Here is a 17,289-nt window from a genome sequence, read left to right on the forward strand (position 1 = left end):
AAGAAGTCAGCGGGGCACGCGGTGGAGGGTGGAAAATGGGGAAGGGCATCTTCTTGGCTGAGTCATCACAATTTACCCTTTGCCCTTCCTCGGATTCGTCAAGAAATCCCAGGGCAGTTCGGGAGGCTAGAAATGAGCTTGCAGGCTGCCTCCCTGCACCCGCCCACCTGCCGCTGGCCCAGCACGCGCGCCACCAGACGCAAGGCGAGCGCGCGGAGGGGGCGTGGTCAGAGACGGGGGCGTGGCCTGAGGCCGGGGCGGGGCCTGAGGGCCGGGCGGGCGCGGCACGCGCACCGGCAGCAGCCTGGCTCCGCGGCAGCAAGGCCTGGGGCGCAGCCAGCTCAGCGGCCACGGCGGCGCCCTTAAATAGCACCCGGAGCCGGCGCAGGGCAGCCAGTGGGCTGCTGTGACAGCCGGCGGCAGACGGCCGGGACAGCAGAGGAGGTGAGTGCTCCTGCCGCGGGGAGCCGCGTCCGTGCCCACTGCAGCGCCGGGGTCTGGGCGGCTGAGGCGCGGGGCCGAGGCTGCCCCGCGGGCCCGAGCCCGAGAGGCGGTGGCCGCAGCGGAGGCGCGCGAAGGGCCCTCGGCGCTCGGGGACGTTCCGCTTTTCCGGCCTCTGCCCGGCGGCTCCCGGTTCCCGCCGCAGCGGAGGCCTCCGGGCCGCCCGAGCCGCCGCCGCTTCCTGTGTCGGAGCCTGGGGTGCTCGCCCGCCGCTCCCCACGGGCGGCGCGGGCACGGGGCTGGTGCACGGTGGGGTGCGGGCGCCGCGCGCCGCGGGACTGGGTCCTTGTCTGGGTGGCAGCTGGGACCGGCCCGGCGGGAAGCCGAATCCCCAGCTGTAGCTGCGACGCGTTGATCCCGCGGGGCCGTGACAGTGCTCTCTCCGCCTGGGCCTCCCTCTTGCCCCCGTGGCAGGGGTGTGAGGCGCGCTCCGACCGCTCGTGGAAGCGTCGGAGCCGGCTGTCCGCCAGTCTCGGCGTGCTGGTGGCCCCTGTGCCGGGCGCTTGCGAGAGGGTCAAAGGCAGCATCAAAAGCCGGTTGCCACATGTGGAAATTCTCGCGGTGCCTCCAGAGGAGTGCCCCTTAGCCGCTGCACGAAGCCGTGATGGAGTCACTTTAGGAGCCTGGCATTTTTTTGAAATCAGAAAGCAAAGATGGTACCTATCACATTGCAGCCTGGACAGAGAGAGGTGGTAAGTGACTTGAAAGAACACGTGCACGAGAACCTAGAGACAGATGGCTCCTGATAATCAGTGTATACGTTAGAATTGTAACTCCCTTCCCCACCTTACCCACTTTCAGGGTTATGGAGCTTAATTAAGACCATTATAATAAAAGTGCGCCTGCTTTAAAGTGAAGTCTTTGGTGCAGGAGTATCCAAAGTGCCCCGACCGTTAATATCCTTCCTTTTATTTTTGCCCGTTGCTTAGCATGAGAGAAACTGGTTAAATTTCACCTTTCTAACACATTTCACCTGTGATTATCTAAGTGCAAACAATCAAAACCTTCTGGCTGATTGTGCATTTTCAGGTGGCAGTGGCATGTTGGATTGGCTTAAAACTTAAGTTTTGAGTTGGCAGTCTGGTTGGGTGGCCTTGAGAAGGTGGAACTTTTAAATGAACCCTTTCTTCCCATAGGTGTGGAGCCAGCCTTGAGAGATGTTCTTACTTGTTCCAATTTAGCTCAAAGAATTTCTTCCCAGTCTGAAACTTGACTCCTTATTTGTGAAAAGATTGCATTAGACTGAAGTCTTTCACAAGCTAAAATTCTGTGATGAGAAATAGGAAATCCTTAAGAGAAGCACACCTCGTACCTTCCCCTCCCTTACTTGAGATAGACACATCACAGACCATGTGTTACAGACCTCTGATTTCTACATTTACTGTAAATTGAAAAGACTTAAAAATCACCCTTCTCTCACACTTATAAGCATTTTAACCTATTTCTTTCCCGTCTCTGTTATGAATATGTTTTATTATTGGCAATTTTTTTTATTATTTTTGTGGGCAACCTGGCTACAAAGAAGCTCTGGGCTTTTAAATTTGGGTCATTTAAGAGATAGATACTTGTAGCGACAGATATCTATGTATATCATTAAAGTCAAGTTTTCATAGCTGTCTTTGCTTTGGGGTGAAGTTTGGAATGGCTGAAAGTGTACCTGCATGCCACAATGTCATGTTTAATGTCCAGGTCTTGCTACGTCTTTGGTTTTTGGTGTAGCTGTCTTGTGGGAAGTGGTTGTGTTTGGAGGAGGGGCTGGGGAAAAGATCACTTTGTGATGTCATTACAGCTGGGGATTTCTCCTTGCTCCCTTCAAGTTTCACTTTTCTGGAAAGAGCGAGACTATAGGAATAGTAGTAATTTCTAGATGTGATACTCAATAGTCTTAGAGGAGTAGATAATTTTTCAAGGGCAGTTGCTGAATTTATTGTGCATATTTGCCAATTAATCCAACGTCCATTATTTATTTGCACTTACTGTCTGTTATAACCAAATTCTGTCAGTGTGGACAGAATTAATAATGTTTTGTGAACAGGACTGCTTGGATGATGCAATGGGTTAGACTCCTGTATTAGAAAATACAAAAGAACCTCCTTTCAGGTGACTCAGAGCTGTGGGTGTCCTAAGGCCTCTACAAGCCCTGCTCTCTGACAGGCCGCGGCCAGTCAGGAGGTAGATTGAAGGTGCCAGAGTTTTTATTGAAGGTTGTTGGTCAAACTTGGTATTCAAACAAACACGTTAGACTCACTTTGCTTTGACATTCATGCCTGGAGACCAAGTCTCAGTGAACAGAGCTGTTCCGAAGCTGCCAGTGGTTGAAGTTGAGTTTCAACATTCTAGCACTTAGAGGAGCTTCAGAGAGCTGTTAAACTCGAACCCTGAAGCCAGAGCTGATGCTGTAGGAAATAGGTCAGGAGTAGAGCGCATGCCTGACAGGCAGGAGGTCCTGGGTTCCATCCCCAGTACCTTCATTTAAAAACAAACAAACAGAAAATACCCAACTACACTTCAATAAATAAATAAAGTTTTTTTTTAAAGTTGATTCTGTGAAAAGACCAATTAAGTTAAAAAAAATTGAGGCAAATTTACCACTCCTTGTGTCTGCAACTCCGTTTCATTTCACCTCTGGTTCCTTACCTAATGTTGAAGGGCGACTCTTGAGAAATTCTGGTTTGTGTAAGTCTGAGGTGATACATAACGTGTACCACAGTGACAAGAGAAAACTGTCATGTAATCTGAGTTAGGTTCATTTTTCTGCTTTTTTACATCCTCACATTTAGAAGTTCTTGACTGTGTCAGAGATGACACAGTATTTAGTTGGTTGTGACCTTTGTGGAGTCAGGAGGGGAGGACGAAATAGAGTGGAGCCTTGCCTGACCTGTGGCCGGCTTGGAGGGATGGCACATTCTTTGGACAAAAACCTAGCTGGAGGTCCCCTATACTTTCTGCTGCAGAATACATTCAGCTGGAGATCAGGGTCTTGTCTCCAGCCCTAAGATTTCAAGACTGGTGGCTCCACGTAGTTTCCAAGTCTTAAATAAAAATTTGAAAGCTGTCTAATATCTAAATCAAAACCGCTTACCTCAGAAAAGATATATAAAAAACATATTTATATAAATATATATAATTATATATTATATGTAATTTATATGAAAGATACATATATATTTTATAATAGGAATCTATGCTTATAGAAAATTTGGAAACTATTAAAAAATAAAGGTCTTTAGGAGATTAAATAGTATTAACATTTTCATGTGTTTCCTTTTTGTGTTTTTCTTAACAATTTAAAAAATGTAAGCCTATATTTTTAATTGAAGATAAAATTTTTAATAATTTAATTTTAATCACCTGAGTTATATTGTGAACATTTTTCCATGTTACATACTCTTAAAAAAAATGAGTTTTGAGGATGACTTAGTTGGTTTATGGGATATGCCATAACTTATTTACCTCTCCCCTGTTGTTGGATATTTAGAAACAATTGTCTATTTCAAAAGTTTACCGAGCTTCTTAGATATTTCAGTATATCTTTTTTTTTTTAAGTTAGGGCGTGTTCTGCTTTCAAACTGTTGAAATTGGCAATGTTTTAGAAATTATTTTTATTAATGAGTGGCTTTAATGGACTTTTGGGTTCATGTGTTCTAGTCAAAAGCTGTTGAAATAAGGATTTCATGCTATGGAAAGATAAATGGAAAGATGTTAGGGCATCACAGGAGGAAATGCGGGTTGCCTTTTACATCATTTCCTCCTTCTGGGAGGGACTTCTGATGAGTGTATTATCTGTCCATTTGCACACTTTTGGCTGCTATAGAAATTGGTACTTTCCCCTCAGGTTTTGTTGTGGGGGAAAATGTCCATATATGTAAGGCCAGAATGCCCTGAATACCATTTTTTTTTAATTAACCAGAGTAAAGAGACAGTTGCTACAGGAGCTAGTTTCTCCCTCAGGGCTCAGCTGTCAGGGACAGAGCAGGGCAGTGGCAGCTGACTGACGAGGTGGCCACAGCCCAGCGTGGGCAGACCTGGGGCAACTGGTGGCGCCAAGTGCTTTGCTTGGTGCTTCTGCTCTGTTATCCCATTCATCCTCCCCACTACCCTGAAGGTGGGTCCTGCTATTATCCGTATTTCACAGGAGGTCAAGGAGCAGGTGCAGAGGTTAAGTCTCCCAGACCAGAGTTTGAACCTGGGCAGTCTGGTTTCAGGGCCAGAGCACCTGATGGTTTGGCTTTACTTCTAGAACTTGAAGGCTTCTGAGTCCAGGGGGGCCTGGAAAGTTCCAGTGATCCAACTGGTGGCAAGACTGAGGACAGAGCTGGTTCTTCTTCAGTGTCAGTACCCCTTGATCTTCCCCGTTTTGTTCACACTCTGTCTTGTAGAAGCAGCATTGCTGGAACGACAGCAAATTTTGATTCAGCTCCGTTCAGCAAGTGAGAAGATCACCTGCCGCACAGCTGTGACTTTCTAGAGAATTTAAGAGTAGAAGGCTTTGCCTGCCCTGGAAGTTGGTCTTGTTCTAGGTCATGCTGATAACTTTTAATAAGACAAGAGAATAGAATTGTGAATTTTCAGAGTTTGAAGGCACAGAGCTATCATCCAGTGGTTATGGCCCCCTTTTCCTAGGACAGTTTTAGGCAGAACCCCAATATGTGAAATAAAAGCCAGGTTGCCATGGTTGCAGGGAGTGGGGAAATGGCAATCTCAGATAACACAGATGCGGGACATGGTTACTTCCTGGCCTCTGAGACACTTCAGCACATGCCCAGGCTCCCCTGGTCACTGAGAGAGCCTAACTCACTCATTGGCCCGATGGAGATGCAGTCCCAGGTGCAGGAGATGGGATAACTGCCCAAGGTCACACCACTGTGTTCCCCTCAGGCCGTGACACACCGTAGGGTTTGGTCCTGGGCCCTGTGCCTGTTCGGACCTCGGTATTATCCTTGGCTTGTGCCCTGAGGTCCAGCCAGTCAGCAGGTTCTGCACCGTGCTGCCCGGCACCCACACATGTCTCCCTTTCATCTTCCATGCCACCGCCCTCATCCAGTTGGTCACCTCTAGTTTAGACGGCAAGGGTCCTTAGTTAAACAAAGAGGGAGAGAAGGATGACTCGTCCTAGCGCAGAGTTCTAACTGAGCCCCTCCTCTGCCCAGGAGGAAGCCTGCCAGCACCCCTTTGGAAGGTCCCACGTCTTCGTGTAGCTTGTCGGCTTCTTGAGTCTGGTTCCAGCCTGTTGTTCCTCATCCATCTCCCAAACTGCCACAGGCTGGAACTTTGGGAAAGCAGACTTTAGTGGCCCAGGGTGGAACCACAGTCTCTGCACCCGTGACTCTGTACCTGAGCTCTCCCTTCTGCCCGACCCACCTTCCTGTGCCTGCCTGAAAGAGCCCCCGGGCTAGCGTGTCCACCTCGGCCTGCCTACAGTGACCTTCCCTGTCCCACCCTCATCCCTCCAGGCCCTGCCCCTCAAGGGCACTTTTCCTGAGGTGACCCTCCTCGTCCTCAGAGTCCATGTCACTCACTGGAACCCTTGGCTGACAGCAACTGGCAGTTAAAATGTTGAAATACTCCCATTCTGGTTTGAAAATAGTTACTACCCCAAGGGCCCCCACCCCTAATTCAGAAACTGAAGGGTTAATGCCTGGCCCAGCAGAGGCTCTCCTGAACCTTGTTCTGGTGGTCGCCGACTTCTCCAGTTGGTTGGTGCCAGGCTGAACTCTTTATTCATTTTTTTAAATAGTGTCCTCCCGCTGCCCTTCCTTTGCCTCTTCGTGTGTGCATAGTTTGCTTCCCCAAATAGGCCCCCAGCCTCACTCTAAGCTCTGGACATTTAGGTGACCGGGGCATTGTCATTTCTGTGTTTTCAGCAGCATTTAGCTCAGGGCTTCACTGCTAATAAGTACTTAATATTATCTGGTGATTGATTGAGACAGGGAGACATTCAGATGGACAGATGTCCCACAGAAGGTGTCACTGGCAAGAATGTACATTTCATTGTTCCAGGTTTGTATGTTATGGTCCCGTGAAAGACTTAGATCTTTTCACTAAGATCCATCAAGGCATCGAAAATCTCCAGCCCAAAGCCTGTTCTTTCCCTGGGTTGAACTTGGTGTGCAGGAGGGCATCTGAGGTCTCTTCCAGGGTAATTTGTTAAGTTTGAGCAGCAGGTGGCTGTGGGCTTCGCAGGGAGGGAGGAGATCGGTGTCGAGTTCTCAGCAATCTTACGTAACTGTACTGTAGCCTGCGACTACCTGAGATTCCTACCTAAAATCATACCTTGTTTTTGTGTCACTGGTGACATGGTCAAATAGCTGTTTGTTCGTCCTGTTGGATGATTACCCACATTGTGCCTCAGACAAGCTTCGGAGGTGCCTCCGACTGAGGAGCTGGCAGGGACCTTGCCTGTCAAGCAGTCCAACCAATCACCGCACAGAGGAGGGGCCAGGATGCAGAGGGGTGTGCCCCGCAGCCCTGGGCAGGCCAGTCGCCCAGGGCGGTGCCAGACGGTTTTCCCCTGACGTGAATCAGAGGTCAAGCCGCTGACTGCAGGGCCTCTGTAGAGGGCACGCGGGGGCTGAAGCCGTGGGGTCCCGAGGACAGACTGCCTCCAATGAGGCCAGCCCTTGGCCTGGAGTCTCCTTTCTCCAGAACAGCCAGCCCAATCCTCTTGGCCTCCTGCGCTGGGCAAGGTGACAGTGACCAGCGCTGTCCTGCTCTCTGCAGCATGCCTCTTTCCATCACGGGGCCATGCTGAGTATTTTCGTCTCCCCTCGGACAGAAAGTCTACGTGCAGGCGTTGGTAGACACTGCTGGCCTGCGTCCTGGGTGTGGCTGGCTTCTCTGGGTGCTCCAGTTAACAGTGGTAGTTGTTGCCTCCCGGAGTCGGGAACTGGCAGAGACCAGCCAAGAAGTGACAGAGAGGAGACTGAGGGCTGGTCTCCAGAATGGGGTACATGTGCCCCGGGTCGGGGTGGACCATCCATTAGGGTGCAGGTGGATGTTTTAGAACTTCTGTAGGTATTTATTTTTAAGCTTTCTTTTAATATTCATATTTGTGTATTTTATAACGTTCAGAAAATATTTGCAGATGCATAGAGTTTATAAATAAGTGTATCTACATATTAGGGATACATTAATCATGATTTTTCATGCATCATCAAAAATTTGGAGAATCAGAAAATTAACTCCTCTGCCATCAGTGTGGCACAATCCCTTCAAATGCCATTTCTAAAAGGAGAATTTGTTAATTAAGGGAGGATAGACACTGCTTTGTGACACTGGGTTGTGATTCATGTCAAATTGGTATCTGCCTTCAGGAGAATCAGGTTAAATCCAAAGTATGTTTTTCCTTTGGACCCAAAACTTGACAATGTAGAAAGAAGCCTCATTGGGAAAAGCTTTAATTTTTTTCTGTTTTATTCACTACTGTGCCCCCCAAGGCTAGGGCAGTGCTCGACCTAGAGTGGGCACTCCATAAATATTTGTGTGTACCTTTTTGCATGACAATTAAAAATCATGCTGGGTTGGCTACTACAAGCCAGCATTTGAATTGGCTTTCTTTGTTTAAGCCTCTGGTCAGGGGCAGGATGCATGCCAGTTTTACCCCCGTAAATGAGTTGCCAAAGCTGTGGCCTCGTACAGGTGAAGTGGGCCTCAGTAGTGTCACTTGAATGATAGGATGTTTGGGATTTGCTTTTAAATTTTTTTTTTTAAGATGGGTAGAGAATGAAACAATACTGGCAAAATGTTGGTGACTGTGGAAGCTGAAGCTGGGGTTATGGGTACATGGTGGCTTCTTATACTATCCTATGTACTTTTGAGTAGGTTTGGAAGTTTCCATAATAAAAATTGAAGCCAAACATAAAGGGAAACCAAAGACCCCAAACTCATGCCACCTGTTCCAAGGAGGGATGGCCAGATGGGACAGTCTCTTTTCTTTCCTTCCTTCTTTTAAACACTGGGTCATTATTCTGGAATGCTCTGCAACCAGTTAGATTTATTTTGTCTTCCTCTTACTGGGACTAATCACCTCTTTTTAATGCTACCTGGACTCCTGGTGTAATTCTAGCTCACCAACTCCTCCCTCCTCATACCATGAGCCAAATCCTGGTTAACCTTTTCTCTGTTTCTCATATGGCTTCCTGCAGCATCGGTGGGGGTGTCCCCAGAGACGAAATCTGTAAATGCTCAACAGTGGATTCCCCCAGACTTAGGAGTAGCTGGCCTTGCTCTCTCTCTCTGGGCAGAAACGTCTTTCATTCTGTCTTCCACTCACCCGCTGCTGTTGGCTGATTTTCTAGTTTATCCATCCCTCTGAAACCTTGATCTATTTTAAGAGGCGTCAGTAACTCTACCCAGTCTTGTTCCCCCTCAGCCTTCTTATCCGGGTCACTGACATTTGATCGCTGTGACCTGTGGGAGCCACAAGGACTGGGCGTGCTTCTTCTTGTCAGCCCGTCACCAGGGCTGCCCTCCTGGGAGAGTGGCCGTGCCCTTAACGCAACCCTGCTCGCTCCCAGCACAGGCTGGCCCTCGGGTGTTTCCCCGCCCCCCACCTGCCTCTGCCTGTCCTGCCTGGCCTGTGTCCCTGCCCGGCTCTCTGGGTCGTCCTTCTCCGTGCTCCAGCATGTAATTAGTGCTTTCTCCCTCCTCTGGCTCCTGGAGCCCAGGGCCCTGAGCAGTTTGGTTAACTCCTGCAGGTGCGTTAACGCTTGTGGGTTAGGGGGAACCGTGAGAGCGGAGAGATGTATTTGCTGGGAGGGCTTTACCCCATCTGTCACTCCGCTGAAAGGACAGGTTGCCTCCCAGAGCCCTTTCTGGAGCAAGTGGGAAGTACCTAAATACAAGAGGAAATGAACTGACCTGACTTAGTTACAGCTTCTTTATCTTGAGAAACTAGGATAAAGAAACAAAAGCAGCAAAGTATAAAGAGTAATAAAACCGGAAAAAAAAAATACCCATGGAATTGATGGTTTTCAACATGGATTGTTTGATTTGTATGTCCTGAAGTCACCCAGAATTTCTGGGTGGGTTGGGATCCTGTTACTTTCCCGAATACCAGGACTGTGCGGCCACCTTTTGCTTCTTCTGGCATCGCCTTGGAGATACTCCTTGGTGTTGGTGATAGAAAGCAGAAGCTTCCCTCTGTCCCCCCTCTCTTCCCCGTCCCCTCTGGGCCATGCGGGCAGCAGGGGGCTGGCTCAGGGTTTTGCAGCTCGCGGGGCACCGCCGGTGTCTGGACAGTGCGCGTGGGTCTAGTGTTCCTTCGTGGCTTCGTTCTGCCTCCTTCCATGGCCACTACTTAAAGTTACTAGCTTTGAACAAAGCATCTGACAAGACCCCATGACTTCGGTGCCTTCTCTCTCTGCAGTTTCTCAAAAGAATGGCCCTCATCCCCAGTCCCGAGGCCTCAGCCAGGGAGCGCTCCTGCTGGCTGGGCCCGGCCCTGCCCGCTGTGGAAGGACAGGGGTCCTCTTCCCTGTTGGCTTGTTCTCCGCTTCTCTCGGGGCAGCCTCTTGCTTCAGGGTTTACTCCGTGGTTCATTGCAGGCCAGGAAGGTGGAGATGCCTCTTCTGGGTTTCTCTCCAGCTAGTGTGACAGGCCCTCCTTGTGTCGCCTGACTGCCCTGGACCGCACATCCTGTTCTGTAAGACACAGGCCCACGGACGTGGGCAGGACCCCTCCTGTGCCCAAATCAGCTGCAACAACGTGACTGATGGCCCCAGCCGGTAAGTGGGAAGCCTCCCTACGGGAGCCTCTTCTGTCTCGGTTCTCAGAGAAACGCCAGGCCAGCCTAACCCACAGGCCTCCTGGTCTCCGGGTGCTGGAGCAGAGCCCGCGGCGTCTGCTCTGCCCGGGGCGGCTCCCTTCTCTGCTCTTATCGGGGAAGTTCCCTGCCCGGCCATGACACACACCCGGACATCACTCAGCAGTGGTGAATCTGTGTTTGCAGACCAGTGGAAACATCTTGCTTTTCTTTTGATTTTTTTTTTTTGAACGGAAACATTTCCTCTTAAATCCATGCCACTAAAATTTAACCCTGGATCCCACCCAGAGGCTTTTCAGTGACCTGGATATCTGCACCGGGCACGGCCTAACTGTAATTATCATTTTCCCAAGTGGACATACCTGACAGGTCTCTGCTGAGGAGAGAAGGAAGGAGAGCTGCGTGGCTGTGGGTGTTCTTCTCTCTGGAGAATGCCGGGCAGGTCCTGCTTCGAGCATTCCTTACATCCCAGATGACCACCCACCCGCCCGGCTTTCTGGGCATTTCCGAGGGCTCCTCACTCCAGTCCTGCCGGTGTGTTCCAGCCCCTGGGCGGTTTCTCTGGTTTGGAAGATTCTCTTTTCTGTCAGAGAAATCTTAACGGAAGTTAGTGGCCAACCCTGGGGCCAGGCTCTGAGTCAGCCCTTCCTCTGCCATTGGCTGTTCCACTTAAGAAAGATATTTGCTCTCTTGCCTTCCCCAGTGGCAACCTTGATTTGTTTCAAAAAACCTGCAGTCGCATGTCTCAATGGACATCTAAATGTCTTTGAAGGAGAAGTGAGGACCCTTGCCCTTGGATGACCTTGGGGCAACATCATGCGTAAGTGAGAACAGTTTGAGAAACTGGAGACATCGTGGGCAGGTGGGCAGGAGAGTGTTTTTGGTGGCCTTTCAGTCAGGGGCTTGCATCTTGTTTGTTTGTTTCTCCCCCACGCCACCTGGAGATGTTGCCTCCTTCCAGCGCCCTGACTCATAGCAGTGGCGTGGGTGCAGAGGGAGATGCTGAAGTTTGGAGAGGCCCTGAATACCCCTCTTTCTCTTAGGAAAATCACTGCTCTGTACATACATGTTCTGGGGGCTTGCAGTGAAGCACTGGTCAGAATCACAGAGGGTCATTCTTGATTCAGGAGATGTTTATGAAGCACGTGTTCTGGGCAGGGCACGTGTTAAGCACTGAGGGTGTCTAGAGACCGACGGGTCGGGGCCCTGGCCCCAAAGGAGAGGGAAGCATCTCCATAATGGAAGCGTGTACTCGCCGTAAACAGAAGACTGAGGTGCTGAGGGCCACAGATAGAGGGTTCTTGGAATTCAGAGCAAGGACTGACTACTTCTGAATGAGGGGTCCTGTGAAAATTTATTGGCGAAAGTGGCCCCTGGCCTCCTTGGGTAGGACTTGGACACCTTAAAGCAGGGCCCGGGAGGAGAGCTGTTGGTGAGGCGACAGCAGGGAAAGGGGATGTAGCGGGCCTAGAGGCACAGGGAGGACCTTATGCTGGTCTTTGGGGAGGGCCCCCTGTGGTGCAGGAGGGCAGGAGTTCAGGGGAGGACCGAGGTGGCGTGTGCTGTGACACCTGCCTACTTGGCCGCGCTGAGGCCAGGGGTTGGCAGGGTCACCCAGAGAAGTGACAGGGATGGAAGGTTCTTTCACTCACAGACTGGGGGACAGGGCTGGGACCTACAGCCACTTTCCTGTGTCACCCTCCTCACTTTATGGCTCCGCCATCATTCTCCCAGGCTCAGAAATTCAACTTGCCAGTTCCTTCTCTTTTTTCCATTATATCCACTTAGTTACCAAATCCTAGTGGTTTTTATTTTAAGTGATTAAAAATTCTTTTTTCATTCTGATGAAATATGCATAACTTAAAATTTACCATTTGAATCATTAAGTGTGCAGTTCCGAGGCATTAAGTACAATCTCAGTGTCGCATAACCATTACCATCTCTAGTTCCAGAATTTCTATCATCCCAGATAGAAACTCTACCTGTGAAGCAGTCACTCCCCATCCCCCACCCTGGTAGCCTCTAATTTCTGTCTATGAATTTGCCTGTTTTAGGTCCTTTGTATAAGCAGACTCATACAGTATTTGTCCTTTTGTGTCTGGCTTCTTTCACTTAGCATAACGTTTTCACCTATGTTCAACAAGCTTCACCCACGTCGTGGCATGTGTCAGAATCTCCTTCTTTTGTAAAGGCTGAATAGTATTCTGCTGTGTGCACAGACCACATTCAGTCTGTCCCTTCATCGGTGGGTGGACATTGGGAGTCACAGCCCAGCTTTTTTAAAGTCCTGTGTGTCCTGGCCTTTTGCCGTCCTCTGCATTGTCCCCCACCTTTGTCTGTATTTGAATTACCGCCTGCCTGGGTCACAGCACTTGCCTCTCCAGGGCCATAGCCTTTGTTTGCCCTCAGACCGAGCTCTAGTCCTGTTCTTGTGTGGAGCCAGGCTGGGACATTGAACTTCCTGCCTCACGGTTTCCTGATCTTTGAACTGAGGGTCATAGCTCTGTGCAGTGAGGTCTGCTGTGAGCATTACATGTGCTCATGGGCATAATTGCTTAGCGCTGTGCCTTCATGAAATCGTGGCCTCACACTGATTTCCCTGAACGTTTTCCTTCCCCTCTCCTGCCCGACCTACCCCTGTTGTGTGTCCTGGATTAACTTGCGCCAAATCCTAGAGCTGAGGCGGGAAGTTGCTCCTTGTTGTCCCGTTTCTGTCCCCGTAGCCTGAAGTTAGACCTCATTTTCTTAGACACATTGTCCTTTAAGGGAGGCCCAGCTCACCCACTGGCTCCTGCACGCAGCTCTCCCGGAGAGGAGTGAGCACATCCATCATTCCTTTTGCACGTAATGCTACCTCGTCCTTCTCTACTTCGTGTGCGCATTTTTGTTGTGCAGTTTTCTTTCAAGCCTCGTGAGTGGGGTCTGCAGGTTTTCAGTTTGTATCCCGTGTGGATATTGAATCATACACACCCCGTGGAAGACGAGGGTTTCTCCAAACTCTCAGTCCTCATGTTAGAGTCTTACCAACAAAGTGCTCTCTCAGTCACTTGATTTTGAACATCAGTTGACAGGGCACCTTGTCTTGAATCCACCCCTGCCAGTCCAAGTCTTGGGTCCTTGTAAAAATCCACTAACTGAATTTATTTTCTCTAAGGCTAAGAAATTGAACACTGGCTGAGCGAATTACTTCTGGGGGTTGGACTTTACAGAGGCGAGCTTTGGATACTATTGTATAAAGCTTTTAAACATCCATTTAAAAAGCAGTGAGGTCTGTGGTTTAGTTATATGTATATGGACCCGTAGGGCAGATTTTTTTAAACTGTCCTAACATTATCCAAATGTGTTCCTGTGACTTGGGAGAATTTCTGCGGTGGTAGCTGCTGATGGGACTTCAAAAACAGCTTCCACTTAACCAGCTTAAATGGAAGAGGGAAATGTGAAGATACGCCCCAGAAAAATGTCAGTCCTCAAAAAGCGGCTTTGGAGATTTCCAGAGACCCTGTTGGAAGAAGCATGTTCAAAGATTTTGAATAAAATATTAATGAAATGTGAATAGAAAAACAGCAAATATTTCTAAAGTAATGGGTAGTGTTGTGTGACTTAAATATTTATGTAGCTCGATGAATATGGAAACTGTTACAAGTAGACATGTGACCATTTCTTCTAATCCCGAAAAGTTTTGTCTGTTCCAGTTGGACCCATTATATTTGGAATCTCTCTGTTTGGGGCGTATGTGCTGGTTGTGGCCTGTGGCCGAGAGGGGCGGGTAAGGCCTGGCCCTGATCTTACTCATTAAAACTAGTCTAGCTTGATCCTTACCTGGGAAGGCAGTGTGTCCCTCTCTTTCTTGGAAGACTTTAGGAGAAGGTCAGGGAGGGGTTGAATGTAGAATTAGTCATCTGGCCTTGACTATTTCAACAAATCCGTTTTCTCAAAACGGAGCATCTCTGCTCCCTTTCTCCTTTTAAAGTCTTCTTGGAAATTGAATTGGTGATCCACAGAATCACTTTAATGAAAAGTAGGTGGGGTTAGGGTTTACTGTGTGTGGCTGGGAAGGAAAGCCCCGAGGCCGTGGGTGAGGACAGCTTCCTGTGGGACTACTTGCTCCTTGTGCCTGGGCTCCCGAACGGGCCCAAGTGATCCTTGTCCTCAGGCCCGGGGTGAGGAGATGACCCCAGGGCAGGGACCTCGGTCAGGAACTCCCGTGTGGGCTGGGCTTGGGACAACAACTTCCGCTTTCCCTTCCAACCGGTGCACTCTGGCACCTCTGGAGAGCTTCTGTACCTCCCTCTCTCTAGGGAGAGCCTGGCTGCTCTTTTGGTTCCAGAGGGGATGGTTTAAGCAAATCTAGCTTTAGGTAATTTGCCAGCCAGGGTTAAGGAGCACGAATCCAGCGGGTCTGGACAGGCCCGTTGAAAGAACAGCGCACGGTCTGGCTGCTGCGCTCTTGTTCCTTCCCGAGGCCGAGCTCTGCCCCGCTAGTGCCAGACAAAGAGGGAGCTTTCAGGCCTCTGTAAATAGGCTATTGTACAGGGGGAGGAGGTGGGGCAAGGAATGGCAGCATCTTGCCAGCTTGGCCAGCTGCTTTAAGGAGCGATGTCAGGGTTTCTTCATTTGCTGCTGCTCGGGCAAGGGTGCTGTTTATGTGGGTTTGTTTAAGGGCTGCATTCCTGGTGGAGTAGTCCACCAAACCACTATTATTCAGCTGGATGAAAGCTTGAGGAACTTTAGAAGGAGAGAAACATTCAGCTCATCTGTTTTTTGTTTGTTTGTTTATTTTTTGGTTTCTAAATGACACGAAGAGAATAAAATGCTAATGTAAGTATCCATTTGCAGAATTGCGGGAGCTGCGTGTGTGTGTGTGTGTGTGTGTGTGTGTGTGTGTGTGTTTGTGTCCTTAGAGAATGATGCCCTTGTGGGTCACCTCTGGCCCCGACCCACTTTTTTCCTGGTGCGAAGAGAGTGGTAAGAGGTGAAGCTTTGTGTACGGTGGGCCTTGAACCCCCATGTTCAGAGGCCAGGGTGATGGGATAATGCTAGCAGGTATGTCAGATGTGGAGAGTTAAATGGGTTTCAGACGCCCAGCTCTCATCATCCTATGAGTGCCAGTGCTAACGGGGCCTGGAGAAGCCTCCTGCCCTCACACTTCCTGACCTGGGGTGTGGCCTGAAGGGGACTTGTGAGCCCCAAGAGCAGAGAAGTACGTGGATATTGTTAGTGGAGAGAGTCAGGGGCCCAACAGAGGGTAAGAATTGTTCACGTAGAGGAAAAGCTTGAATTGAGAGTCAGGCTGGTGTCTTGGTCTTGGAAGAGACCCTGGGGAAGCCTTGTAAGTCTCCATCCTCGGCTTTGTCGTCAAATTTTATATTGTGATACTCAGTTAAGACATAGGATGTGAAAGCCTTTCCAAAACACCACACTTGATGCTAATTGTGTTGTTTAGCTGTTCTTCCCAAAGTTTGGGCAGACGGGTTTGAGAGTTTCTGCTCTCCAACAGTCGCGCAGTCTGGTTTCTATTCCCCTGCCCTGTCCGTCTGTTTCCACCCAGGTCTAATTAAAGGCATCCTCTGCTCTGGTGCTTTGCGTTGGGTTCCTGCCACATTTCCCTGACCATTGTTATGGTCCCCGTCATCCTGTGGTTGTAGCCTCTAGCTCTGCAGGAAATTCAAAAGACTCAGCTGAGCGAGTTTACCTTCCGTAGGTGTGGGAGTAGCCGTGGGGAAGGAGAGCTGGTGGCCGGTAGTCCTGTGTGTTCAAGAAACACTGGCTGCTTAAGCCTTTAAGCCGACTGAATCATGTTCTTAGCAAACAGCAGCATGATTATATGCCTGGGCCATAAATACGTCCTGAGATGATGATATGGAAATTTGCTTTTGAAAGAATTAGAAAAAAATATTCCAACTAGAGCACCATTGGAACAAGAATAAAATCTGTCTGGGTTTTAACCATTCATTGGCAAGTTCATGAATCTTGATAGTTCTTAGAGACCTGCTGGGACTGTCTTAAGGCCTCGTGTTGTCTTCACCTACAGCATTTAAAGGCTATTTATTGTGGCTAATTTTCTTTGAATATAGGTCTGCTTCCATTTCTAAATAGCCTAAGTCCCTTTAACTTGATAGCAGTTAAATAGGAGGTAACAGATTTGTAGCACTCCCTGTTCACATTTAAGAGTTGTGAATTCACGTGGCTTTAAATGAGGTATTGCCTTTGTTCATTGTGTGGCCTGTGGCTTTCCTATGTACAGCACTGTCCAGTTTGTTTGGCGAAATTGATTTGTAGTTTGTTACCTGGCTGCCAGCTAAGAGGCGTGAATTAAACTGCTGTAGCTTATCGTTACCACCCACTGAAGATGAGGATTTAGCTGGATTTAAACCCTTAGCTTTACAGATTAGTACCTAATAAAATGTTCTTGCATGAGTGCTACAAAATCAGTAATTTTCTGGGGTTTTTTTTGTAAGTTTTCTTTCCTAGACTTATTTCTAGAGATAGACTTGTTTCTTTCTTAGTACAAAGCTGTATACTTGTAGCTTGGTTACTGCTGATGCTTAAGATTAAAAAAATTAATCACCTGTTTGTGACTGTGTTTGTTTGTAGGGGAATGACTGAATATTTCCACATAGGGATATGATTCTTTTTTGAGGGGAGGAAGAAGTAATTAGGTTTATTTATTATTATTTTTTTACTGGAGGTACTGGGGATTGAACCCTGGACCTTGTGCATGCTAAGCATGTGCTCTACCACTGAGCTGTACCCTCCCCCCGAGATATGATTCTGTTGAACAGCCCCTATAAATTCACACGGTCTAGGTTTTATGGAAATGACTTCGGGGGCTTCTGGGAGAGAAGAGGGAAGGGCAGGGGTGTGTGTGTAATATAATGGTAACTCCCATTCAGACTTGAAATGCTGGTGAGTGATGAAGACAGCCAGAAGATGGAAATGACTGGAGGGAAAGGCAGGTGTGCACATCATATGCATAAGGTTTCTGTGCATTCGTACAGTTGCAATATTGTTTATGAAGTCTGACT

At 48.8% G+C, this 17,289-nt stretch overlaps 1 protein-coding gene across 8 annotated transcripts in view; it reads left to right on the top strand.

The window, feature by feature from the left end:
• Positions 1-257: 257 nt before the first annotated feature.
• ACSL1 (acyl-CoA synthetase long chain family member 1) overlaps positions 258-17,289 on the top strand; it is a 55,589-nt gene continuing 38,557 nt past the window's right edge. Inside the window, exon 1 of one of the 8 annotated variants that reach the window (XM_072950466.1) lies at positions 258-444. Coding sequence is in view for 4 of the 8 variants with exons in the window: in XM_072950462.1 (XP_072806563.1) it covers positions 10,214-10,226 (13 nt within the window). In the remaining 4 variants the exon portion in view is untranslated. Of the gene's footprint in view, positions 445-467; positions 1,194-10,116; positions 10,227-14,800; positions 15,083-17,289 lie in introns of those variants that run through there. The other 7 variants (XM_072950464.1, XM_072950465.1, XM_072950462.1 and 4 more) reach the window with 7 other exon arrangements.

This window comes from Vicugna pacos, chromosome 26 (genome assembly GCF_048564905.1).
Source record: "Vicugna pacos chromosome 26, VicPac4, whole genome shotgun sequence".
NCBI lineage: Eukaryota > Metazoa > Chordata > Mammalia > Artiodactyla > Camelidae > Vicugna > Vicugna pacos.